The following is a 27,856-nucleotide window of genomic DNA, read 5'->3' as shown; positions in this document are numbered from 1 at the left end:
AAGTGAGACCTGCTTAACCTTTGTAAGTAACCTGTAAGGAATGAGCCTGCCAAATTTCAGCCTTCTACCTACATGGGAAGTTGGAGAATTAGTGATGAGTGAGTGAGTGAGTCAGTCAGTGAGGGCTTTGCCTTTTATTAGTATAGATATATATATATACAGTATATATATATATATATATATATATATATATAGATTGCCACTTTCATTAAGCTGTGTTTATCTTTATCTTGCTAAAGAAAACACCTAGATGGAGTCTTATACTTAAGCAATTAACCAAAACATATTTAGGAAATGTATTTTGGTTTTATTAACTTAGATTGGCCAATATGACATTCTATTTGAACATTACACATATGGAGCCTACTGTCATAAGTGTCCGCTGTGATGTATCTACTAAGATTGACAAGAAGGGAAACAAAGTTGATTGTTTTACTCCAGTGTGTTTTACCTAAAGGTTTACAGCTGCTAAAAGTTTTTGTTTCTTCTCCTCTGTTCTGTGTTGATTTTGTTAGTTTGATGATATAAACAAAAAGAACTTCCTTTAAAAAAATTTATTTTAATGAAAGATGTATGTTTTTCAATATCTAATGATCATGCTGGTGGAAAGTAAGCAGTTATTTGAAGCTGAGACTAAAACAGTTTATTTAGCTTTAACTTTTCCTGCACAGCACATTTCACCCAGTGTGATTTCTATTTTTATAAGATTAGAAATTTGCCATATAGACATTAGGAGCCTCCTATCTTCTTAATTTATTTTTTTCTTCACAATACTCATGAAGAATAAAGCTACCAAGCTAAACAAACAAGCATTTCACACATTGGGAGTTTCATCCTAGGTGCATGACACTTCATTTGAAGAGATGATTAAAACACATTTAACGGTATGTGAGGCAAGTGATATCAATTAAGCACCTATGATACTGTAGCATCCCATACTGAAGGAAATATGTTGCCAAAACGTGCAGTGTGAGTGAGAAAGCCTAACATATTCAAATTGAAATTGGGTTTATAATTTATGTCCAACCCAGACATAAAATACTGAATGCCTAAATGTTTAACATGTATTGAAATGCATTTACAACGTATTAAATTCTGATTTTTAGAAATAAAGATCCAAAAATAAAAAATTAAATGAAAAAAGCAATTGTCCAAAATAATAAATTCTATAGTTTCTGCCTTCTTGATCCATCTCTTCCAGACTCAAAGAGCAGGTTAGTATTGCTCTACATAAGCTTTTTTTTAACAAGTGTTTCTCACTCAGATTTGTTATCTATTAAAACCTTGACGTGTGAATGAGTCATGCAATTATATGTCTGTGTATATGTGTGTGCTTGCATTTGTCAGTGTGTATATGTGTATAAGTGTGAAACTGTTACTCAGGTGGACGTGGGTGAGTGTGAATGTTAGTCAGAGCAGGACTGCGCGCGCACACACACACACACACACTGTCTCACGTGTGCATGTGCTGCAGTGTTGTCTCATGCAGCTAGAATCCTGTAACAGTTGGTGTGAGTGCAGTGGGTGGCTGGCAAGCGATCCCAAGGAAGACTTAACACTGGTTAAATTTCTCTACTGTCAGGTCCTTGGTGTTTATTTACCATGTGCACTTTTGGTTTCAATAAATATACTATATATGTCTGTCTTTTTGTTTATCAATCATTAATTTTGAATTTTCATATAGTTGACAAAACAGCAAAGTGTATTGTACAGCAGAAACATCAAAAGAATGGACTTTAAAGTGTGTGTGGATGCTTAGCAAATGTCAGTTACATGAAATTCAGTAGCGGCTGGTATGCCTCTCAGTTTGCAGAATTACACAAGGTGGGTGACATTGTGGAATACATGCAAACATCTAGTCATGCAAGTAAGAGGTGTGAGAATTAAAATGCCATCCACTGCCCTATATTTCTGCCAGAAATGATCCAGATATACTGTATGCATAGTCCAATATAATGACATATAACTTGGGTAAAGCTAAAGCAAATACAAAAAAAAGTTTCCACCACCAAAAATGCAAAAATCACTATTAAAATATAATCGGGAGTACATTCTTTTAAAACTGAATAAACTTTGAAATTATACTTTGACCATTAATGTGCATTAGAAAATATGAGCTTTAAATATCAAACTATATGTGCTTTAAAAGAAAGCAGCATCTTTTTGAGAGTGATACAGTATATTTAATGTTATAAGACATACCCCTTGGGCCTGCTTTTGACTCAAAAGCAAAAAATGTCAACAGACCACAATGTAAATCAATGGGCCTCATTAGTTTATATTCTTTGGATAACAGAGATAGTTAAAACAATGAGTATAGTGTGATATCAAGGTCATCATACAGGGAACATAGGATTCTTTCTAAATATATGAGCAAATAAACATATTTTCCTAGTATTTGTCCTTCCCCCTGTTCCATATCTTTTCTTCTGTTTTCCTTCTGTTAGTTCACACACACTTGTATCCCACGCTTTACCTGAGCCAAAAGTACAGAATTGACTCCATTTGGACCTTCAAGTATGTATGGTGTTTAATTTTTGGTTGTGGGGGGTCAGTGGGCTAATTGGAGTTCATATTTCTTAAATGGAAAGTTTTTCAAAGAAGTTCCTGATAGCAACACTAAAATTGTTCGCTGCGATGGAATATGAAGAATAGCAGATAATTGTGGTGCTTTGCTGGTAAATTATTGCATCAGTGCAATACAGAGTCATTATAATCTACAGATTATTGAATGCAATATACATATTTATTCACTGCATTATATCTTACTGAGCTTACTTACATTTTTTTACTTTTATAATTATGGAGATCATTTAACTTAGCTAAGTTTCAAACAACAGGAGAACTGAGTTGGTGTAAGTTCCCATCGGCATGCTCATCTCTGCTGGAGTTTCAATAAATTCTATTGGGCAGTTTTGACATCGGGAACAAATATCAGACAATTAAAAGAGAAATATATGTAAAATGCAAAAATTAAAATAACCTGTGAAGCATTAGTCAGTAATTGAGGATGTGCTGAAAGTTTCTGTGTTTTAAGATGGACGATTTTTAAGAATTGCCAACCAAGGCTTAACACTTTACCTATGTAACATCGTGGAGTCAGTGACACAGGTAAGGCATTCTTAGACCCCTCTGCAACTAGCCCTTATCTTCAGATCCTGAGCTGTTTCGTCATGTGGTGGGTGCAACAATGCACTGTACTAGTGCATGCCCACTGACCTGACCTGTAAATTATTACATAATAAAGACTACTTATAGCACATTAATTACTTTAGACCTACAATTATGTGTGATTTTTGAATTTTGTGAGAAAATCTCGCTGTGAAGCTCATTTACAGAAATGAAAATCATGTGAGATGTATTCTATTGATCAAACTGGCTATACAGCTATAAAGGAGAAAGAATTATGGGAAATTGAGGTGCAAAGTCCTACACCTTGATCCATGCTATTTCCATGCTGATAACTTGGAAATGAAAATACAAAGTGGAAAATGAAAATTCAATTAGCATCAGATGGTCCATCCATCCATCCTCTTCCGCTTATCCAAGGTCAGGTCGCGGGGGTAGCAGCTTAAGTAGGGAAGCCCAGACTTCCCTCTCCCCGGCCACTTTTTCTAGCTCTTCCAGGAGAATCCCAAGGCATTCCCAGGCCAGCCGGGAGACATAGTCCCTCCAGCGTGTCCTGGGTCTTCCCGGGGCCTCCTCCCGGTTGGACGTGCCCGGAACACCTCACCAGGGAGGCGTCCAGGAGGCATCCTGATCAGATGCCTGAGCCACCTCACCTGACTCCTCTCGATGCGAAGGAGCAGCGGCTCTACTCTGAGCCCCTCCCGGATGACTGAGCTTCTCACCCTATCTTTAAGGGAAAGCCCAGACACCCTGCGGAGGAAACTCATTTCAGCCGCTTGTATTCGCGATCTCGTTCTTTCGTCACTACCCATAGCTCATGACCATAGGTGAGGGTAGGAACGTAGATCGACTGGTAAATTGAGAGCTTTGCCTTACGGCTCAGCTCTTTTTTCACCACGACAGACCGATGCAGAGCCCGCATCACTGCGGATGCCGCACCGATCCGCCTGTCAATCTCACGATCCATTCTTCCCTCACTCGTGAACAAGACCCCGAGATACTTAAACTCCTCCACTTGGGGCAGGATCTCCCCCAACCCTGAGAGGGCACTCCACCCTTTTCCGCCTGAGGACCATGGTCTCGGATTTGGAGGTGCTGATTCTCATCCCAGCCACTTCACACTCAGCTGCGAACCGATCCAGAGAGAGCTGAAGATCACGGCCTGATGAAGCAAACAGGACAACATCATCTGCAAAAAGCAGTGACCCAATCCTGAGTCCACCAAACCGGACCCCTTCAACACCCTGGCTGCGCCTAGAAATTCTGTCCATAAAAGTTATGAACAGAATCGGTGACAAAGGGCAGCCCTGGCGGAGTCCAACTCTCACTGGAAACGGGCTCGACTTACTGCGGCAATGCGGACCAAGCTCTGACACGGTTGTACAGGGACTGAACAGCTCTTATCAGGGGGTACCCTGTACCCCATACTCCCGGAGCACCCCCCACAGGATTCCCGAGGGACACGGTCGAATGCCTTTTCCAAGTCCACAAAACACATGTAGACTGGTTGGGCAAACTCCCATGCACCCTCCAGGATCCTGCTAAGGGTGTAGAGCTGGTCCACTGTTCCGCGACCAGGACGAAAACCACACTGTTCCTCCTGAATCCGAGGTTCGACTATCCGACGGACCCTCCTCTCCAGAACCCCAAATAGACTTTTCCAGGGAGGCTGAGGAGTGTGATCCCTCTATAGTTGGAACACACCCTCCGGTCCCCTTTTTAAAGAGGGGGACCACCACCCCGGTCTGCCAATCCAGAGGCACTGTCCCGATGTCCATGCGATGTTGCAGAGGCGTGTCAACCAAGACAGTCCTACAACATCCAGAGCCTTAAGGAACTCGGCGTATCTCATCCACCCGGGGCCCTGCCACCAAGGAGTTTTTTGACCACCTCGGTGACTTCAGTCCCAGAGATGGGAGAGCCCACCTCAGAGTCCCCAGGCTCTGCTTCCTCATTGGAAGGCATGTTAGTGGGATTGAGGAGGTCTTGAAGTACTCCCCCACCGACCCAGCGCCCAGTGAGGTCAGCAGCACACCATCCCCACCATATACGGTGTTGACACTGCACTGCTTCCCCTCCTGAGACGCCGGACGGTGGACCAGAATCTCCTCGAAGCCGTCCGAAAGTCGTTCTCCATGGCCTCTCCAAACTCCTCCCATGCCCGAGTTTTGCCTCAGCAACAACGAAGCCGCATTCGCTTGGCCTGCGGTACCTATCAGCTGCCTCCAGAGACCCACAGGACAAAAAGGTCCTATAGGACTCCTTCTTCAGCTTGACGGCATCACCACCAGCAGGTTTGGGGATTGCCGCCGCGACAGGCACCGACCACCTTACGGCCACAGCTCCGGTCAGCCGCCTCAACAATAGAGGCACGGAACATGGCCCATTAGGACTCAATGTCCCCCACCTCCCTCGGGGCGTGGTTGAAGTTCTGCCGAGGTGGGAGTTGAAGCTACTTCTGACAGGGGACTCTGCCAGCCGTTCCCAGCAGACCCTCACAACACGTTTGGGCCTACCAGGTCTGACCGGCATCTTCCCCCACCATCGAAGCCAACTCACCACCAGGTGGTGATCAGTTGACAGCTCCGCCCCTCTCTTCACCCGAGTGTCCAAGACATATGGCCAAAAGTCCGACGACACAACCACAAAGTCGATCATCGAACTGAGGCCTAGGGTGTCCTGGTGCCAAGTGCACATATGAACACCCTTATGCTTGAACATGGTGTTCGTTATGGACAATCCGTGGCGAGCACAGAAGTCCAATAACAAAACACAGCTCGGGTTCAGATCGGGGGGGCCATTCCTCCCAATCACGCCCTTCCAGGTCTCACTGTCATTGCCCACGTGAGCATTGAAGTCTCCCAGCAAAACGAGGGAATCCCCAGAAGGTATGCCCTCTAGCACCCCTCAGAGACTCCAAAAGGGTGGATACTCCAAACTGCTGTTCGGCACATACGCACAAACAACAGTCAGGACCCTTCCCCCAACCCAAAGGCGCAGGGAAGCCACCCTCTCGTCCACTGGGGTAAACCCCAACGCACAGGCTCCAAGTCGGGGGGCAATAAGTATGCCCACACCTGCTCGGCGCCTCTCACCGGGCAACTCCAGAGTGGTAGAGAGTCCAGCCCCTCTCAAGGAGATTGGTTCCAGAGTCCAAGCTGTGCGTCGAGGTGAGTCCGACTATATCTAGCGGAACCTCTCACCTCGCACTAGCTCAGGCTCCTTCCCCTTCAGAGAGGTGACATTCCACGTCCCAAGAGCCAGTTTCTGTAGCCGAGGATCAAGACCGCCAAGGTCCCAGCCTCCGGCCACCACCCAACTCACACTGCACCCAACCTCCTTGGCCTCTCCCATAGGTGGTGAGCCCATGGGAAGAAGGACCCACGTTACCTCTTCGGGCTGTGCCCGGCCGAGCCCCATGGGTGCTGGCCCGGCCACCAGGCGCTCGCCATCGAGCCCCACCCCCAGGCCTGGCTCCAGAGGGGGGCCCCGGTGATCTGCGTCCGGGCAAGGGAAAACGTTGTCCACAGTTTTTATTCTTCATTGGAGGTTTGGATCAGATGGTGCCAGTGCTTATTTGTGTTTACTTTTCATTTTTTTAGACTAATTGCTGTTCAGGTTGAAAATGAAATTGCAAATGGTGTTATTTCATTTTGTTTTTAATTTGTGCAACATTCTTGAATATAGACTTTGAAAATGAAATTGCAAAAGAGAGATTGCATTTTCATTTTATAAATTTAATTTTCATTTCCTTTTTTGCAGAAAATACCTCCCATACCCAGCTTTGTCTGAATTGCACATCTCTCCTACACAGACACTTTATGTGAGATATATAAGTACAAAATAATGTATTAAATAAACTATAAAAAACGCAGAACAAGTGTACAGTTATTACATGATCCTACTTCAGTACTCAGAAAAAAGAATGATGACTTTGTTCTACCATGTTACGTAAATCTCCAATGATGATCTGTGGTGGAAGGAGCGTGTTGTTTACTGACAATTCCAAACAAGCAAATCCAACAAACTTTTCAGAGGATGAACAAAGCACACACAAAATCTAAGAAAAACTGTAAATCTTGTAAGTAATGACATTGTAATCCAAAGATAAACAAAATATTTGCTGCTGCTTTATAATTTAATTGATAAAAATATGAGTTCTCAGTCAGTGCTGGCATCCTTTTAAATCCTGCACCTTCATAGACATATCACCAATGGCCCCTGTGCAACAAACTGAAGCAGACAACTGGCATATTGATCTCACAGCATGCTGGGAATTGTAGTCACTCTCAAGTAGTTCGCTTACAGCTCAGTACCATTATTATTAACCAGTTCGCTTTAAACAACTATTAAATTCCTTGACTTAGTACAGCAGTGGTAACTTCACTGTTGCAATACTTTAGTACACATTCTCCAAAGTTAATTAATCATTACCTTTTATACTTTTTAGCATGATAAATCACAACATATACATGCTTGAATTGCCACTTGTAAAGGTTAGTTTTCTATGATGAGTTTGCAGGATTATTTATGAATTGATTTTAGTGCAAGAATTAATATTTCCTTGTCATATGTTGTTAGCTGTACACCTTTTGATTTAGTTACTGTAAAATTGCTGCTAATAAAATGCCTGTTTCTAATATATGCCATTTAATGTCTTCTTTTAATAAGTTCAATTCAAGGTCACTTGAGACCAAAGCCTATTCAGACAGTAAGAGGCACCAGGAAGGAACTAGCCCTGGACAGAGCACCAGACCATCACAATAAATATGTATTGTGTTAAAATGCATATACAAAGAATAACTTGTTGTCATTAGCTTTGTATTTTTTGATTTAATATGTGTAATTCAACTCAGATACTTTATATTTTACACAAAATATATTTTCGCAATTTTATATCTAAACCATTGTTTATTAGTAGAGTGTTAGGAATCATTAGCTTGGATTTTAATGCTTGTTCTTCATTTGTCACTAATAAACAAATTAATTTCTGCTGAGATGCATTAATTATACTCTTTTGAAAATTGTTTGCAGAATTCATTAAATTAAAATATTGCCAATGTAAATGCTTTTTTGGTATATTTAAAATGTGCAGATTCTTTATATGTATTTTATTTTTCTTTTAAGGTTTTTATATTAGTTTTTGTGCTTTAAATATTAATTATTTATATTATTTTAAACTGTATAATCTCTAGTTAAATTTGGTTAAAATTTTATTGTATTTGTTCCTACATGATAAGGATATTCCTCGTTTTATTTTTTGATGAAAGTACTTATTTGCACTTGTTTATATTAATAATAATAATAATAATAATAATAATTTTTTATATATATATAGCGCCTTTCCCATGTTGTTAAAAAAATCATGACTTTTGGCATTGCTGCATCACAGTTCCAAGATACTGAGTTAAAATCCCAGCCCAGTATATGTACTGTATGTGTGGAGTTTTTACATTCTCTTGGTGTCTGAATGTGCATTTATTCAAGTACTCATATTTTTGCCTCAAATCTCAAAGATATGCTACTTATGCTGATATTCATCTCATCTTTATAGTCATTCTACAGGTATAATAAAATGCAGTTTAGCATCTAACCAGAAAGTGCAAATAGTAGACTAAGGTGCACTAGACAATGGGTGCAAATAGTACATTAAAGTGCAATAAGGCAGCATACTTTTGAGAATATACAGTGGTGCTTGAAAGCTTGTGAACCTTTTAGAATTTTCTTTATTTCTGCATAAATATGACCTAAAACATCATCAGATTTTAACTCAAGCCCTAAAAGTAGATAAAGAGAAACCCGTTAAACAAATGAGACAAAAATATCATACTTGGTCATTTATTTATTGAGTAAAATGATCAAATATTACATATTTGTGAGTGGCAAAAGTATGTGAACCTCTAGGATTAGCAGTTAGTTTAAAGGTGAAATTCGAGTCAGGTGTTTTCAATCAATGGGATGACAATCAGGTGTGAGTGGGCACCCAGTGTTATTTAAAGAACAGGGATCTATCAAAGTCTGCTTTTCACAACACATGTTTGTGGAAGTGTATCATGGCATGAACAAAGGAGATTTCTGAGGACCTCAGAAAAAGAGTTGTTGATGCTCATCAGGCTGGAAAAGGTTACAAAACCATCTCTAAAGAGTTTGGACTCCACCAATCCACAGTCAGACGTATTGTGTACAAATGGACGGAATTCAAGACCATTGTTACCCTCCCCAGGAGTGGTCAACCAACAAAGATCACTCCAAGAGCAAGGCGTGTAATAATCGGCGAGACCACAAAGGACTCCAGGGTAACTTCTAAGCAACTGAAAGCCTTTCTCACACTGGCTAATGTTCATGTTCATGAGTCCACCATCAGGAGAACACTGAACAACAATGGTGTGCATGGCAGGATTGCAAGCAGAAAGCCACTGCTCTCTAAAAAAAATTGCTTCTCGTCTGCGGTTTGCTAAAGATCACATGGACAAACCAGAAGGCTATTGGAAGAATGTTTTGTGGACAGAGGAGACCAAAATAGAACTTTTTGGTTTAAATGAAAAGTGTTATGTTTGGAGAAAGGAAAACACTTCATTCCAGAATCTCTAGAGAAGGTGGGTCATACAGCAAGACAAGGACCCTAAGCACACAAGTTGTTCTACCAAAGAATGGTTAAAAAAGAATAAAGTTAATATTTTGGAATGGCCAAGTCAAGGTCCTGACCTTAATCCAATCGAAATGTTGTGGAAGTTACCTGAAGCGAGCAGTTAATGTGAAGAATGATCAAAAGTTACCAGAAACGTTTAGTCACAGTTTTTGCTACAAAGGGGAGTCACACCAGATACTAAAAGCAAAGGTTCACATACTTTTGCCACTCACAAATATTTAATATTCGATCATTTTCCTTAATAAATAAATGACCAAGTATAATATTTTTGTCTCATTTGTTTAACTGGTTTTTCTTTATCTACTTTTAGGACTTGAGTGAAAATCTGATGATGTAATAGGTCATATTTATGCAGAAATATAGAAAATTGTAAAGGGTTTACAAACTTTCAAGCACCACTGTATGTCTACTAGCTGAAATACCCAGAGTTGCCAAGGAAGAAATACTGTTTTTTTAATGGCTTGAGAAAAATATATAAAAAAACACTTTAAAAATAAATTAACAACCAATGAAGACTCACTAATGTATTTGTATTGTGGTCTTGTATGTATGTTATCATCTAGTTTACGCTCTGAACCAGTCAACTATATTTAATTTCAAAAGCAACAGGAGCATGATGGTGCTCAAACATAAAGAATGCTGGCAGTCACCTCCAGTTTGCCCTTCGGTGGTCATTCCGAGTGTCAACTAATATGATAACATGCATACATGACCACAAGATCACCCCCCACCCTACCCAGAAGGGGGGGTTAGGGTTGATTTCACCCTACAGTATTTTAAGTCGACCTATGAGAAACATGTGTACCAAGTGTCATGAAAATCGGTCCAGCTGTTCGGACGTGATGCTGGAACATACATACATATACACACACACATACATTGACTTAATGAAACAGGACAAACTTTAAAAATCAATAGACACTGACACTGTATTTGATCGTTCCCCGCATGGGGAGAAAAGCACATGCCCGTGATGTCTCAGCAGCTACCCTGTAAAACACACGTAGCTCTGATCTCTCTCTCTGAAAAATGTCAAACATTATTCCTTAAAAATATGTAGATGATAATGTCTGTTGAACAAACAGGCATCGCTAGCTAAGCAGAGGCAAGGTGAGATGTAGACTAACTCAACTAACTCGATCAGAGGTTGGCGAGGGAATGAGGAAGGTCCGACCCCACTGCTCTTGGCCCACAGCCACTCTGTTGGATTTGCATAAATACATTGGTACTGCAAACGAACTATGGTACTTAGCGCGATGAGAGAAGTCACAAAATCAACCTGAAAGTTCAAGCAAACTATAGAAAACAACCGGATCTAAATCCATCAAGTAATTCTCTTGCATAAAGCGGACAGACATACAAACAGAACACACTTTGATCACAACATTTTTAAAACCGTTTCTTAGTGAGCACCTATGGGCCAAGATTAACCTACATTCCAAATTTCTAGTCCCAAGTCCTCATGGTTGGGGAGATTTTGTGATGAGTGAGTCAGTGTTATTTGGCTTTTATATATATGTGTATACTAACTGTGCAAGCTGCACGGAATCCTAGAAAGTATTGCAATCGTCAGAACTACTCTGGGTATCTCTCTTCTAGGAGGATTCGTGTTGCCGGTGCGCTCGCATCATTTGTGCATTAGTAGCTAAGCGACTGTCTTTCTTCGGAGGTCTCCTTTTGTCAGTGTGCTGGCCTCCCTTGTGTATCCTCTGAACTGGAGCCCTTACCCCGACTTTACCTCTCACTTCCGGGCCAGACAGAGACACACATACACTTCCACGTGTAGACGTTTTATGTATAATATATATATATATATATATATATATATATATATATATATATACTGTATATATATATATATATACTGTATATATATGGCTGTTCATGTCACAAAGACATAATGAGTCCCAAAAATAGTTGGGATGCCTACCCGGCCAACTCTATTTAATTACAAAAGCAACAGGGGTTCGGTGGTGCTTAAACATAAGGAATGCTGGCAGTCACCTCCAGTTCACCCTCTGGTAATCATTCCAAGTGTCAACTGGATGATAACATGCATACAAGACCACAAGATCCCCCCATTCTATCCAGAAGGGGGTGGGTTAGGGCTGATTTCACCCTATCTATCTACAGTATTTGTATTCGACCAATGAGGAACATGTGTACCAAGTTTCATGAAAATCGGTCCAGCCGTTCGTAAGTAATGCTGGAACATACATACTGTACATACATACACACATTGACTTTTATATATATATATATATATATATATATATATATATATATATATATATATATATATATGATAGTTGAACTTACAGGTAGTAGTATATACAAACAAGAGTATATAGATATGAATACTGATCAATACTTCAGACATGGTATCAATGAATATAGATATATGAAATATTTTTATATGCAGAACAGACATATGTAAACATGGGAAAATATACATACAGTAAAGTGCAGTCAGAAATTATTGATATTTAGAAAGGTCAGCTATTGAGTGGTAAGAGTTGGTAAGGGTTGGAGTTCAGAATAGTGATGGTGTAATGAAAGAAAGTGAGCCTGCTGGTGTGGGACTGAAGGCTCCTCTAGATAGATACTTTATTAATTCCAAGGGTAAATTCACATTCATTCCTGATAGGATGAGCGTAAACAGTCCATGGTTGATGTGTGAGGCATCCTTGATGATGCTGCAAACCCAACATAGATACTGTGTATGCTGCAAGTCAGCTATAGTTGGCAATAGGATGCCGATGATGTGTTCAGCAGTTTTCACCAGCTACAGAGCAGTTGCCATACCACACTGTAATGCAGTTTGTCAGTGTTAAATGGCGTCCAGTCTAAAGTTGCTTTCTGAATTGCACATAATGCTGCATAGGTAATCTCCACTTCACCACAACCCTAAGATTGGTTTAGATACAGTATGTTTGGAAAATGGATCAATGAATAGAATTTAAGTTGTGCAAATCAGAGTGAGTTGTTCTTACATATTATCCAAGCTAAAAGTAATCAAGAAAGCAAATCCACAATTAAAAAAAAATTAAAAACATGAAACATAAGTGATAAACACACTTTTTTAACTGTTTCATTTCAGCAATTATATTGCCTAGGGAAAGCATTTGTAAAGATAATTATACAAATGTAAAGATAAAGGAAAAACTGGTAAAGGTTCATTGTCTTGATAGATAATAAAAATAAAATACCAAGACTTGATTATTAGGTGGAAATAACTTTTAACATTTTCCTTAAGGGTACACTGCTAGGATTTAGTTATTTTTTTCTCTCAACTTTCCCAGAAGTGTCTTGTGCTATTAACAACATGATGTGCTTGTGTATAATTAATCTTAATTTTAAATTATGTGTGGAACCTTTCGTTTAATTGTTAATTTATATTGATGAAAATTTGCACTACATTACCTTTATTTAATATCAGCATGTATTTTAGATGATTATAGCAAAATACTTGTTATTAATATAAACCACACGTTATTTCAACACACTATGGAGGAAAGCACAAAGGTATAACCATAAATAAATATCATACACCTGTCTCCTCTAAACTGCAATCTTAACCCTAACAAAAGTCACACTGTGAGAATAGTTAATATCAATTTTAAGCATGTACCTGTAATAAAATGTTCATACTTTTTGTAGTTCTTGGCCAAAATGGGAAGTGCTGAAATATTTAAAAAATTGTCAGAATTAGAAATGTTACCACTTTTGAACTTTAATTCGATTATAGCTTGTCTATGAATACTATACATATGATCAATTCTGAAAAAGATTCTGTTTTAAAGATAATAATGTGAAATGGTTAATCAATATGTCTCCTTAGTATTGCAAATTACAGAAGCTGAACATGCAGACAAATGTAATCCCATATTGCAGAGTAGTCCAAAGGGCAGCATTTGGAGTCAAGCAGTTTAGTAACAGTGCTAATCTTCAGGGCAGTGGGTTGCTTGTTTATTCAAAGAGTATCTTTAAGCTTTATATTTTTATCCCTGAAATCACTAAAAATAATTAAATCCTATAATTAATATGTGCATACATTGCTTATAACGTTGACAGTTCTGAAACAAATGGAAAGTAGTATGTGAATACATTTTACTTACTCTGCATTATAATTATATTCTGAGCATAATATTTTGAGAGCTGTGTTGTATTACTGAGATATTTAGGATGTTTTCGGAGACCGTATGGCCCCTATTCAAATTAATTTTATCATCCTCATCAGTTTTTTTGGGGTCTGTACAGTTCAGCCTACCAAATTATGTACCTTCAATTGAATAAACTACATTAATTTTCTTATACCCCTTCTACTTTTATTATAGTAAGCAGTCAGCTTTTTGGAAAAAGGAGCAATTGTTGCTTCAACGGCAAAGAAAGGCAAGCTGTATAGTACCTGGTGACCATGTCACCCTGAAAATAGAATCCAGATTAAGTTTCAAACACTGTAGTTTCTACTAGGACCATTATTTCCGCATTTTACATAGATGGCCTTGGGAGTATTGCAGTCCAAGTACCAGCAAACCAAGACAGTTAGCTCTTTATTACTGAAAAAGTAAAACGGTTAGTGCTTTCAATACCAGTTATTGAGGCATGTGTAAATGCATTCTGAGCCACTGAAGTGGCCCTCCTGTCAATAGGCATCCTAAAATCATTAATTACACAGCAGCACTTCATGCACAATTGATAGCCTTGCACAGTGTTTAGACTCCAATTATTTGTGGTGAGTGGTCTCAGTTTGAGCTGTTTTTTAGTGGTTAGCTAAAATGGTGTCTTACTAACACATTATTTTTTGGTTATTATGCACAGGTTTACTGATGCAGAGGCCTTAGTAATGGGGGATGTAACATATGGAGCCTGCTGTGTTGATGACTTCACTGCTCGTGCACTAGGGGCAGATTTCTTGGTACACTATGGACACAGCTGTTTAGGTAAGAGTTCTAACCACAAGGGTTATACAGAACTATGAACTGTCAAATATTATATTGTATTGTATTGACCCCCTTCTTTGTATTGTATTGACCCCCTTCTTTTGACACCCACTGCACGCCCAACCTACCTGGAAAGGGGTCTCTCTTTGAACTGTCTTTCCCAAGGTTTCTTCCATTTTTCCCTACAATGTTTTCTTGGGAGTTTTTCCTTGTCTTCTCAGAGAGTCAAGGCTGGGGGGCTGTCAAGAGGCAGGGCCTGTTAAACCCCATTGCGGCACTTCCTGTGTGATTTTGGGCTATACGAAAATAAACTGTATTATATTGTATTGTAAATAAGGGTCATGGAGTCTTCAAAGCATGGAAATTAGTTTAAAGATTAGTGGAAGAATCATTACTCATTCACCTTTGGTTTGTCTTGATGTCAACACACTGAGTTTATAACAATAATTAAAGGAGCAAATTATTGTTTCGCAAAAGATCTGTTTCAATCAAAAAATGGTGATGTTAATCATACTGAGTTTGTCACAATAGGCCAGTCAGTCTAGCAGAAGTCTATAAGTTTATCTGGCAAGTTCTCAGGCTCTCTGAGGTTAGTGAAATAATATACTCTAGTGTCTCCCTAAGACTTACCTCAGTGGGCTGTATTTAGCACAGCCTGGTACAAAACTACAACTGCTTCAGTGATTCTTCTTCAGACTTGATATTCTCCAAGGTGAGGTTGTGTCTTTTTAAATTGATGGTATGAAAATCAAGAATAGTAGAAGAGACAAGAAACTACCTTGACATTACAAAGTATATCACTGTAGCAGGCTTCAACTGGAACAAGCCTACTGTATAAGAAAAAGACCCTCAGGTTCAGAAGCTTTATTAGTCATATGAGTAACTTGAGTAACAGGAAATAGTCGTGGACTGTGCTTCATTCCATTGAATGCCCTCACTGATTCACAGCTGGCCAATTTAGAGTTGCTAATTTAGAGAGGAGTGGCTGGACTGGCAAAGTAGGTTTCTTTACACTTTCTATTCAGAGTGGAGACTTAAGTTTATGCCCACCTCCTACCCTGAGAAGAACAGCTTGTTCAGCAGAATTAGGTGCTAGGATCTCAATAATGTTCCCATTTGAGGTCAGTATTTCCACATTGTTGCTAAAGACAAATTGGAAAAAATCGCACCTACCTTCCTAGATTTGTCTTGTGATTTACAATGTCAGAGTGTCTCAAATTTAATTTTCAATGGCATTGTTTGTCTACTTCTACATAGGCTGTCATCTGCTTCTGTCCCAGCTTGCTTCGTCTTCATTAAATCCAGAGACCCCTTTACAACCAGTTCATGGAAGGCCTCTTTCATTAACAAGATTTCTTCTCTTTCCATTGGTATTTGAGAAAAGGCCCAAAGTTGATGCCATGAGAAATGCCACCTGTCTTATGGCTTGACTTCAGTAGTGTGTCCCAATCCTCCAGTTTTGAGCAGAATTCTCATTGTTTTTGTGAGAGTCATCATTGGGTGGAAGGGATTCACATTTTGAATATTTTTTGTCTGGTCCAAGGACCACAGGATCATCAAGTACCAAATCAAACAACTCTAGACATCCCAGAGACTCAATTCCACTATATTAAGGTTACAACTCAATGAGGGGGATGATGGTAGAAAATAATGTCTATTCCCTATCAAAACCCATGCACCAACCCATTTTTGTTTTCAAACCTACCTATTCAAATTTCAGAACTGGGAGAGGCAGGACACTTTTCACATGGCACAAGATAACAACCAGTGGTGGACAGTGCTTCATTCATTGAATACCCACACTGATTCATAGCTGGCCAATTTAGTGTTGCTAATTTAGAGAGGAGCAGTATTGCACATATAACTGTAAAGATAAACATTCCAGACAGATCATACTGTTTGTTCCTCAATGGCAATAAAACCTCTACTGTAAATATCCAACTGCTCCTTGTTTTGCCCATTTATTTATTTATTTAGTTAGTTATTTATTTATTACAGCCTATTTTGTGGATAGGTATTATTGCCTATTTCGTGAATATTTTTTTCAGAGAATAAGTCTCTTGGCATGAGTTAAACCCTTTAAAATCATACTATTGCCATTTTACAGAAAAAAACATAAGTATAAAGCTCCTTGTGATTTTAGTCATATTGTATATAGAAGCCCCAGGGAGTCTGACTTCATCTCCATCAGCAGTTGTACAAATTGGATTGTGTCTTGCAAGGTACTTTGTGATGCTGGTCACCTTGAAAGCCCCTTAGTGGAATAAAATTGGATTGAACAACTATACAAATCTTAGGGTAGCAGGACTGTTGAACCATCTTTCCGCAGAGAGTTTCCTTTGCTCTGATGCTAATGATATTGAAACCAGCATTGCAAAGGCCATCTGTCTAAATGATTTGGAGCAGTTGTAGTTTCTCCCCTGCCAGACAGCAAAGGGATGTAGTTTTTGTGTTTTAATACCTAAGAGGTGGTGGTAATATTTCAGGGAGCTCTCCTCAAGTCCACTCCCTGAGACCTATATCAGCCATAAAAACTGGACTTAAGCTATTACTACCAAACCTTTGTAAAATTGCTTTTTCCGCTGTACTGCACATTAAATATTTAACCAATTTCAGTGAGATTAAATGACCCCCAGGAGCTGCTAAACAGGTGCAATGTGCCAAATTCTGCTGCACAAATTCAAATTGCTTTTCAACTCCGGGTTTTCATTCCACTGTTTGTATTTGATGACCTTTGCAGGATCTTATATTGAAATCAATATGTATCCTTAACTCAGAAGACCCGTGGACGTTTAGTAGTATGTCCCTAGTAGCTAGCCTTCATAGTTCAGCAGAAAAAATTATGGAGAAAATAAATGTAGCAGACTTCTTTAGACTAAAAATAATCTTTTTATTTATATCTTTTCACTTTGATTTTGTATTCTATTACCAGAGCTTTCACTACTCAGAGGTTAGATGTTTTCTTACTATGTATAAATGAATGATAACATGAGATCAAAAATTCTACTAGTTTTGCATTTCCAACTCCACAGAGGTATACCAATTTTTTTCTGTTCATTCACAGAATAGCTGGAACTCTTTGGAATGTGTGCTGTCTAATGGTTAGCTGAATAAGTTTTGTTTTATTACCTCCTGTGTCTGAGTAGTTTGAATCCAGTGCCATTTCTGCACAACAACAAGCTTTCACATAGTTTCAGAGCCAAAAATAGTCTTCATTGGTTGAGCTATTTTAGAAAGACTGTATGCTCTCTCTAGAAATGAATCCAGGAGATGTATGATTAAATCGCTTGTCCACATTTCACATGCACACATATTGGTCGAGGTACAAATAGCAGAAACAAATATGAAATCACTTAAGAAGTAGCATGTGTCACCAGAACATTTTGTATTCATCTTATTATTATTCATTACAGCAAGATGTAGACAATGTAGTGTAATGCTAAGGCACTTGAATCTAAACCAGAAGGCTGCTATTTTAATTTCGATCTCTGATACACCGTTTGACTTTGAGCATGTCAGTTGACGTGTAACACTTTATACCAGCGGTGCCCACACTTTTTTCGGCTTGCGAGCTACTTTTAAAATGACCAGGTCGAAATGATCTACCTACATTAAAAATTATATATAAATAAGCAGATCATAGAATGTTACATAGTTAACTGTCAAATAATGCAAAGAGTAAGCGACACGTGTTTCGCCCTGTTTTGGGCTCATCAGGTGTACACACTCTATTGCACCCCTCATCGGGGATCGAACCTCGGACGTCAGACGAACGCACTTTGATTGTGACATTGTGAGAAAAAAAAATCCTCTTCCAATTCCACAATCAGCCCATATCCTTCCCAAACAAATTTTTTTTAAATCCCTTTTTTAGTCGATATAAATTGAAATGCTAACTAGATCACAGCAGGAGTTTTGCAGTAGCTCGCGTGTTTGATCGTGCATGCGGGGTGACCAGTGTGTTAGAAGAAAGGAGATCTCAGACTGGCCGCCCTGTATGTCAATCCAGTGGCAAATGCCATAGGGAGGATATATGATAGACTAACATTTAAAAAAACTTTTTTGAATGCATCGACGCATTGGGCACCCCTGCTTTATACCATACTCGGGGCCTTAGGAAGGGGTTTACTACAGAAAGGCACTTTATAAAATACACTTTGCTTGTTCTGCCATCCAGTACATTTTCAGATTGGATTAGATAAAGAGAAGTCCATAACATATAGTTTACCAGCTGTCCCCTGTGGCTCCACCTGCGAAATAGTTAAATAGGACAAACTTTAAACATCAATTAAAAAAAAAAAAAAGTAATAATTTATATTGAGAAGAATTTATATTGATAGCTTTCATATCCAAGGGCCTCTTGATATACAATATTTTTGGTTTTGCTATCAGGGGCGAGAATGTATCTGTGATCTGTTTGCCAAAGATGTAAAAAGTTGGCAAGGTGTCTCTGGCCAAACAGAAGGTAGGTACACTCCAACGTCAAACATTGCCATGTTCAGCTCTGATGGGAGAGCATCCCCCCACATGGGGAGAAAATCATGTGGCCATGATATCTCTGCCAATGAGCAAGTACCATCTAAAACCATACATAGCTGTGATCTCTCTCTCAGAAACGTCAAACTTTACTCTTTAACCATCTCTAGATGATAAGGTCTGCTGAGCAAACAGGTATGGCTAGCTAAGCTGAGGCAAGGTAAGCTCCAACACATGGGAGAGGTAGAGTGACTCAAACAAAGGCTGACTCGTGAATGAGGATGGCCCTGCTCGGCTCCCTACTCCTGAGGTCCCCCCTCCCCTCGGCCTGCAGCCTGTTTCTCAGATTCGCGCAAATAAATCAGTGCCGCAACCAAACTATAACACTTAGCGTGATGAGAGAAGTTGCAAAATCAACCGGAATGTTCAAGCAAATTATAGAAAACAACCAGATCTAAATCTGTTAAGCAATTCTCTTATGAAAAGCGGACAGACAGACATTGGATTTTATATATATAGAGATGGATATAAACTTCACACATTTTGTACCATCAAGAACTTGATTGCTGTTGTCTCTGAGATTAATAGGTTTTTGAAAAATCCATGAGTGTTTGTTTCCATGATTTTGAAATACATGACCAAGTGTCTTTTTCATTTATTTATGTCTCTTAAAAGGACACTCATTTAACCCCATCCCACAATTCATTGGTTAAGAGTCTTCGATTCAAAAGCGGGACCCTGTGTCAAGCAGCCTCCTGATTATGGACTGCAGATTAATAGGTTTTTTAAAAATCCATGAGTGTTTGTTTCCATGATTTTGAAATACATGACCAAGTGTCTTTTTCATTTATTTATGTCTCTTAAAAGGACACCCATTTAACCCCATCCCACAATTCATTGGTTAAGAGTCTTCGATTCAAAAGCGGGACCCTGTGTCAAGCAGCCTCCTGATTATGGACTGCTTCGATTTTCCAGAGGTATTTATTTACCAGTATCTTAGCGAAATGCATGCGTTTTGCATGCTGTGAGCATACAACTGGAAGATGGATTGTGCAACACAAGTAACTGGAGATTTTTTTGTGGACATTTCTGATATTGTTTGCTGTTGTCCAGGCTGGTTCCCATGGGCTCCCATTCTGTTAGAAACATTATTATCTCCATTTACCATGGAAATGTTTTTTTTTTTTTCCCAGCCATCAGTACAGACTACATGGGGAAAGTAACTTATAGAAAAACATAATTTTTGGTAGATTATGCCTTTCAAAAGTGTTGGTATCAAGATATTCTATTTTATAAACTTTACATGTGCTGTTTATTTCTGCCAGCAGCCAAGGGCATTCTTACTACAAGTATGAATTTGACATTTTATGTTTTATTTGTTAAATTAGTTATCATACTCATGTAGTCAGCCCTATATTATTCAAAGATGATTGTGTGAGAAATATAAATTTAATTTTGCTTTAGAATTGTTCCTGCAGGCATATTGTACCACCATGGGTGTAGATAGCAGGGTTTTTAAATGGGAAGAGATCAGAAGATGAAACATTGTCAAAAGAAAACACACAGGGGTCAAAACCAGTAAGTCAAAATGCACTGTCAACAAATCCACACAAAATCCTAAATCTAAGTTGAAAGACAAAGATGAAGTTGTAATACCAGGACCACTAACCAATATAAATCTCACACTAAAGTTGATGGAATTTATCTGAAATCTCAGATACCTTCTCACTTGTCACAATCTGCAAAATCATACCCTTAACAACAGGTCACCTTATCATAGCAATAAAGCCAAAAAATGTTAGCATCTATGAAAAACAAAATGGCATCAGGAAAGATGCAAAAATAATTTAATTTCTGTTAATAAATTTTTAAAATAGAACACTAATCTTATTTAGAATCTGAGTATTTTATTACCCAGAACACAGAAGGAAAAAACAGGATAAAACTTCAAATTCACAATATAACCCATACTAGGGCTGTGCGATATGACCAAAATCTTATATCCCGATATTTCATTTCATATCCCGATATCACGATATATTACATTTTCTTTGTATTCAGTGAATAGTTTATATAATCACCACTCCTTTTTTTTTATTTAAATTAAAAAAATCAAAAATGAGAAGTACTCAACTTGTAATTTTTTCTGTTCTTTTATTTAGAACATTTGAGCAAATGTTTGACTTAGAATGTAAACATAAAATGTTAATGTATCAAATTTAAAACACTTTTCAAAAACAAATTACTAAAGGCCCAATATAAAATACTGCTATATAAAATGCCTGACATAAACAAAATGTGAACTATAGCAGCAATAACTCTCACAACATATATTAAATATAAAAGGATCAAAGCACTAACAACTAAACTATATAAGGCCAATAAACCCTTTAAACAAAATAAATACAAGTCTAACATTAACTGTCAAAACCAAATGTAAACATTGTACTTCAAACTGTAGCAGCAATAAGGCTTACGACAAAAATATATTAAATATATAATATTAAATATAATATTTTTTAGGCTACTTTCTAGTAAAATGTTAATTTGCACATCGTAGTGTGGCAAATCTCCGTTAATGAGTTACAGCTGATCGCCCGTGCGTGGGACTGGGCGGCGCTAGCGTGTTAATGCCGTCCAGCCCCAAGCACGGGCGATCCGCGTAACTCGTTAACGGAGATTTCCGTTAATGCAGTTGTGGCGTAAGCGTAATGTAGCGTTCTGTTCTTTATTGTAGAGTTCTGTTCTGCAGTTTGTGTTCTGTGATTTACATCCCTCTCAGTTATTTATTCTGTTGTCCCTGTTATTTCTGATGGACTGTAATAGAGTGGAAGGGAAAAGAGGTTCGGAGGGATGGGGGCTGGGGAAGCGCTGTGAAAAAGGAGGAGTGGACGACGATCTTGTCGCCCCTAGCTAAAAGAGTTTGTTTTTGGATTGCTGTCTGTTCGGTGTGGTTGTGGCCAACAGCAACCATTTTTTTGTTTGTGTTTAATAAAGAGGGAACTAACCAAGTGACCGTCTCGGATCGTCATTACGTCTGGAAGACGCTACAGTAATTTTAACAAGATTAACGCGGACAGCAAACGCTGCAGGGAAAATTATGCCTTAAGCAAATTGTTTTGGTAGCAATTAATCTTCCAAGCTTTTAACATGCTCGTTTAAATAGTACCTTTACAACTGTAATATCCTACGTGGCCTGCCTCTCAGTTGTAAACTCTCTGCATGCTCGCTCACGTGCTTTTTGCGGAGGTGGTAGAAGAGGTTTGTCGTGTTGGAGTCTATGGTAGCGATCGGTTTGCAGCATAATTTGCACAGTACCGTTTTCTGGTCCATGTCAGACTCTTCAAATCCAAACCATCTCCATACTACAGAGGTAGCCCCTCGTTTAGGAACAAGGTCCTTCTGTGTGGAGCTACCTGGTGTTGCCTTGTCTTCATCAGCCATGCTAGTGTGTCTGCATCCACGTGGTGGCCATCAAAACAATGAAAAAAATATTGCCGTAAACAGTTTATTTTGTGACACCACGAAACAAACGATAGCGTAATGTGCAGCGATAGACGTTTTCATATTGTCATCCGATATATATCGTTATATCGAACAGCCCTAACCCATACTACAAGACTTATTAATTAATTTAGTGATCCATTTTCTGTACCTGTGCTATAGGAGGACCATTGTCTGTTTTGGTAGGATAAGGGTACAAGACAGAAACCAACTTTAAAGAGTGTGTCATTTTGCCCACGCACATGCCCATACTGAATCACTCCAGGCCAATTCAGAGTTAATGAAACCTTCACATGTTTAGAAGAACCATTGAACCCAAAGAAAATCCATACAAAAGCAGAGGCCACATCTAGCTCCTTAAAGGTAGTGACCAGGCCAGGATTTGAACCTGACTCTCCAAAACTCTGCAGTAGCAGCTCAAGTACTGAATCACAATGGCACTTTCTTTTTGATCCAGTATTATTTAAAAATTCAGACAGTGCATTTCAATGATTGTCTGCTTTCTTCATGTAGGTTGGCACTGCATTGCTGCCACCGTCATACTGGCATGGACCTCAGACTCTTGATAATATCAAAAATTTAGCCAGATTTGCTGCCCTAAGTTTACCACAATATACATGTTAATTTGCATAACTTCCTCAATGCTTCCTAAATGCTAGTTATGGTTACTTGACTTTTTTCAATTTGCTGTTGAATAAATGAAAGTCGTTTAAAACCCTGATTTTCAATATGCTTCTAATCGAAGCAATTGGGTGTGCTCAAATATTTTTTTTCGATTGGGGCATTATTATTCCGGAAGACAACTCTTCATAGAGAAAGTTGATTCAGCTGATTAGTCACAATCATAAGTAATACTTACGGTATTTTGCCTTTGCCCTGTAAGGAAATGAATGCATCAAAACTTTGCCAAGAAAATACTCCCCGATCTGCCAGTCAGCACTTAAATTCACACGATTGCATTCTGCCGCTGATGTCCTTTCCTCCAAGTTCCATGTTGACATTCCCTTAGACGGTGTTCTTCTTGGGAAACTTACAATCGCAGCTGTCTTTGTCACAGAAATGTTCTCTCTTCTTTCAAAATCTCATGAGTCTTGTCCTCATGCCATGCTTCTCATAATTATGGTCAACAAGGCCTGCTTAGCATTTTAATGTACTTCTCCAAACCTACTAGAATATTAATTACTTAAATACACAAGAACACCATCTGTGTGGAAGTACCTGCTTTCCATGTAATTTATATCCGTGATATATTAAATATTTCCACCATTTTGTCTACTAAAATGCATCTGCATAGGCAGACTGTTTCTTACTAAAATAGTTTTTACAGCTTCTTATGCTTTAACTCTACGATAGGTTTCACATCAATACTGCATGTAACTTAAGCACCAAGTAAAGTTGCTTTACTGATTACAGATAACAGATGAGGGTGCAGGGTGAAACAATCAGAAAATAAATGTACTTTAATAGACTTCAGCACAGAGTTAGATTAATGGGCAGAACGGTTTTTATAATTCAGTCAAAAAAATAATGCACTTTTGTGTTATTTATGTATTTATGTTTAGAGTGTGAAACATTTATCTGTATAACACATCACAGCCCAAAACAAATCACTGTTTAATTATCAGCGAATCACTCAGTATTGATTCCTAATTCGCCATTACTCAGCTTAAGTGACTCTCTACCAGCAAAGATCAGCTTGACCTCTACAGAAACAGCAAAGGTTTCTGGCCAGTCTGAAACAACAAATTACAGCAAAACCTTTCATTGCAATTTACTCGCCCAGGGGAGGGGATCTCAGAACCCATTTGTACACTCAAACTGTAGGTCGTCTGCTCACTGAAAGTGAGAAATGAGGGTCTTTAGCACCAGAGTCTAGTAAGGAGTAATTCAGAGGTTACATCTTCATATGATTTGATTAATATGTTTATTAGTGTATCTAAAAATTATATGTATTATATTGATAAATGTTTATGGGGTTAAATATATGTGATTTCAGGCATTAAATTCTTTGCATCTGATACATCACAAGTAGACTTTATAGTGCGATGATGAGACTGCACTTACATGGGTCATACCAACCCAGCCCAACATTATAATGGAATTTGAACTGGAAACCTATTGGTTTTAAACAGATTAAGTAGAATTTAATTCATCCTCTTTCATAGCAATCAGTTTATGAAGTATAGGAAATTAAATTTGAACACTTTAAACTGTCTGTCTCTTTTACTCTGTTTGACAGATTTAACATGCATATGTCTGCAACAACATAAAATAAAACTGTCTCTGATACAGTTACCTGAAATGCAGCCTTGAAATAAATTACATTCTTTGATTTGCACATAGAGGAAAGCAAGCTGCAAAAAAATCAGCAGAATGTTTGAAAATGTATCTATCACTGGGGAGTTTTTGTTTCCTAATTTGTTCTAGTATTTGTACACACATACAATATGTATATACTGTACAAACACACCTACGTATACAAATATTATATGAGTAATACACAAAAAATGAAAAAATGGGCTTTTGCAATAGTTTAATAAATATCAATGAGGGTATAATTTAGGGTTTGTTAAATTATTAATGGTGTTACAGCTTATATGTGCAGTTGAAAAATTGAAAATATTGATTTAACATTTACACTTGCGCTGTAGTACATGATGCACTCTGCTTCTTTTCACTGTTTACAAGGACCTGACTGTGTGTCTTGGGTAATTTTGTGCTTTGTGTTTGGTGTCCTTGTGAAATCCCTACTGAAGGCACACAGTTATAGTGGTTAAATCTTTTCTTTGTGGATGAAAACTGATGTTTTTACTTGCATCTTCATTTCATTTCCTATTGGGCTCCTACAGTATATAACTCTTATACCTTTAGTTTCAATACCATGCCTAGCTTTTTATGTTCCCAGCTCACTCTCAGGAGGTCTCAGTAGATAAACCTTCTCTAGGAGAATATTAAAATTTTGAAGGTTGTTTATGGTATTTCACAGATATGGCAAGTTTCAACATGAAATGCTGGACATATTGATTTAACATTTATCACCCTTGGTAATAAACCAGAAATGGTGTCTTAAGTATCTCGTTGCATCCTCACAGCATTTTTCTCTACTGAGTTCAAGGCACTTGGCCAGTGTTTCTGTGAAGCCAAAATTAATCAAAAAGAGCCAATCCTACCTTCTTAAACAGTCACGTATTCAGTCACTGCTTCTGTGACCAAAGATGATTTCTGGGACTTCAGCAGTGTGGTCATTCAAAGTAGGAAAATTGCTTATTTCTGCCTCCCTCTCCTGTTTATATCAGTACTTTTTGGTGCTTTCCAGGAATGTTAGAACAAATTTAAAGAATGTATATGAGATAATCAATACACGAGCCAGACATGTGTGGGATATTGTTCTTTAATTCTTCACCTAATTGAAGCAACAAGGAATCTTTGCCGTTAGGGATAATTGAATTGGTGTTGATCAATTCAAGGTCTGATTTGTCTTCCTTCTTCTCAAGTAGGAAATGTTAGATATTTAATTCTTTCCCACGTTGTTCCCATCTGTACATCAAGAGATTTAAAAATCTTTATTTATAACCTACTGTTTCCCTGAATTGTCAGTAAATAAGAAAAATAGAATGATGTGTTTTAGAGTAAATGAAACACTATTCTAAAAGAGACAGAATGTAGCAGCCAATAACTACTCTGTTACTGACAAAATGCAGCCCCAGTTAATCTGCTTCACTTCTACTTTTTATCAGCTTATCCAGAGATGTTTAATTTCTCCCACAGTAGTTCAATTTGCGTGATTATTACATTCCTTCAGCCAAATAAGCTTCACTTTTTGATCATAATCCAGTCATACAGGCTACATTCTTACCATATTAATGTCCTTGTGATTCAGTTTTTGTGTTCATAAGAATTACTCATTTTAATACAAGATTTACCTGTGGATACTCATAGAAATAAGTAATAAGCAGTGACAAAGTAAATATACTTTAATAAATATTCTACATTTTCTTGTGCAATAGTAAAATGCTTATCCTTTGTGACACTTTCACTCTTTTTTTCACCGCCTTGTGCCACAGAATAAAAAAAAAACTTGCTGTTGTTAAAAACAATAAATACATTTAAACAGGCATAACACTCACCAACATTAGTAGCAACACCTTCAAGAAGTGGCACGAATTATAAGCATGACACTATGTGGTTAAAATGTGTAGACATAGATGAACAGTGTTGGTTGTTGCATGTAATAATGATAAGGAAGCTGTGTTTATCATGATGCATGTCAGATGAAAACTACAGTAGGAGGTTGTGGATCAAAGAAAGACCAACAAAACCTAACATGAAATAGTTGTGGAGAATTGATGGAACTGAGACAATTGAGAAGAGGAGAAGCGTTAAAAGAGTGGAGAAAAGGTGCTACAAACAACTACAGGTACCGGTCACAAAATTAGAATATCATGACAATGTTGATTTATTTCAGTAATTCCATTCAAAAAGTGAAACGTGTACATTAGATTCATTCATTACACACAGACTGATGTATTTCAAATGTTTTTTTCTTTTAATTTTGATGATTATAACTGATAACTAATGAAACTCCCAAATTCAGTATCTCGGAAAATTAGAATATTGTGAAAAGGTTCAATATTGAAGACACCTTGTGCCACACTCTAATCAGCTAATTAACTCAAAATACCTGCAAAGCCCTTTAAATGGTCTCTCAGTCTAGTTCTGTAGGCTACACAATCATGGGGAAGACTGCTGACTTAACAGTTGTCCAAAAGACAACCATTGACACCTTGCACAAGGAGGGCAAGACACAAAAGGTCATTGCTAAAGAAGCTGGCTTTTCACAGAGCTCTATGTCCAAGCACATTAATAGAGAGGCGAAGGGAAGGACAAGATGTGGTAGAAAAAAGTGTACAAGCAATAGGGATAACCTCATCCTGGAGAGGATTGTGAAATAAAACCCATTCAAAACTGTGGGGGAGATTCACAAAGAGTGGACTGCAGCTGGAGTCAGTGCTTCAAGAACCACCACGCACAGACGTATGCAAGACATGGGTTTTAGCTGTCGCATTCCTTGTGTTAAGCCACTCTTGAACAAGAGACAGCGTCAGAAGCGTCTCGCCTGGGCTAAAGACAAAACTGCTGCTGAGTGGTCCAAAGT

At 38.3% G+C, this 27,856-nt stretch overlaps 1 protein-coding gene across 2 annotated transcripts in view; it reads left to right on the top strand.

Annotated features, from left to right (window-relative positions):
* Positions 1–27,856, top strand: part of dph1 (diphthamide biosynthesis 1) — a 419,970-nt gene that overhangs the window by 267,623 nt on the left and 124,491 nt on the right. For both annotated transcript variants that reach the window (XM_039757210.1, XM_039757212.1), the window contains one exon: positions 14,600–14,721. In XM_039757210.1, coding sequence (XP_039613144.1) covers positions 14,600–14,721 — 122 coding nt within the window. The remainder of the gene's footprint in view (positions 1–14,599; positions 14,722–27,856) is intronic.

This window comes from Polypterus senegalus, chromosome 6, assembly GCF_016835505.1.
Source record: "Polypterus senegalus isolate Bchr_013 chromosome 6, ASM1683550v1, whole genome shotgun sequence".
Classification (NCBI taxonomy): Eukaryota; Metazoa; Chordata; class Cladistia; order Polypteriformes; family Polypteridae; genus Polypterus; species Polypterus senegalus.
This window is presented reverse-complemented; position numbering and strand designations above follow the sequence as displayed.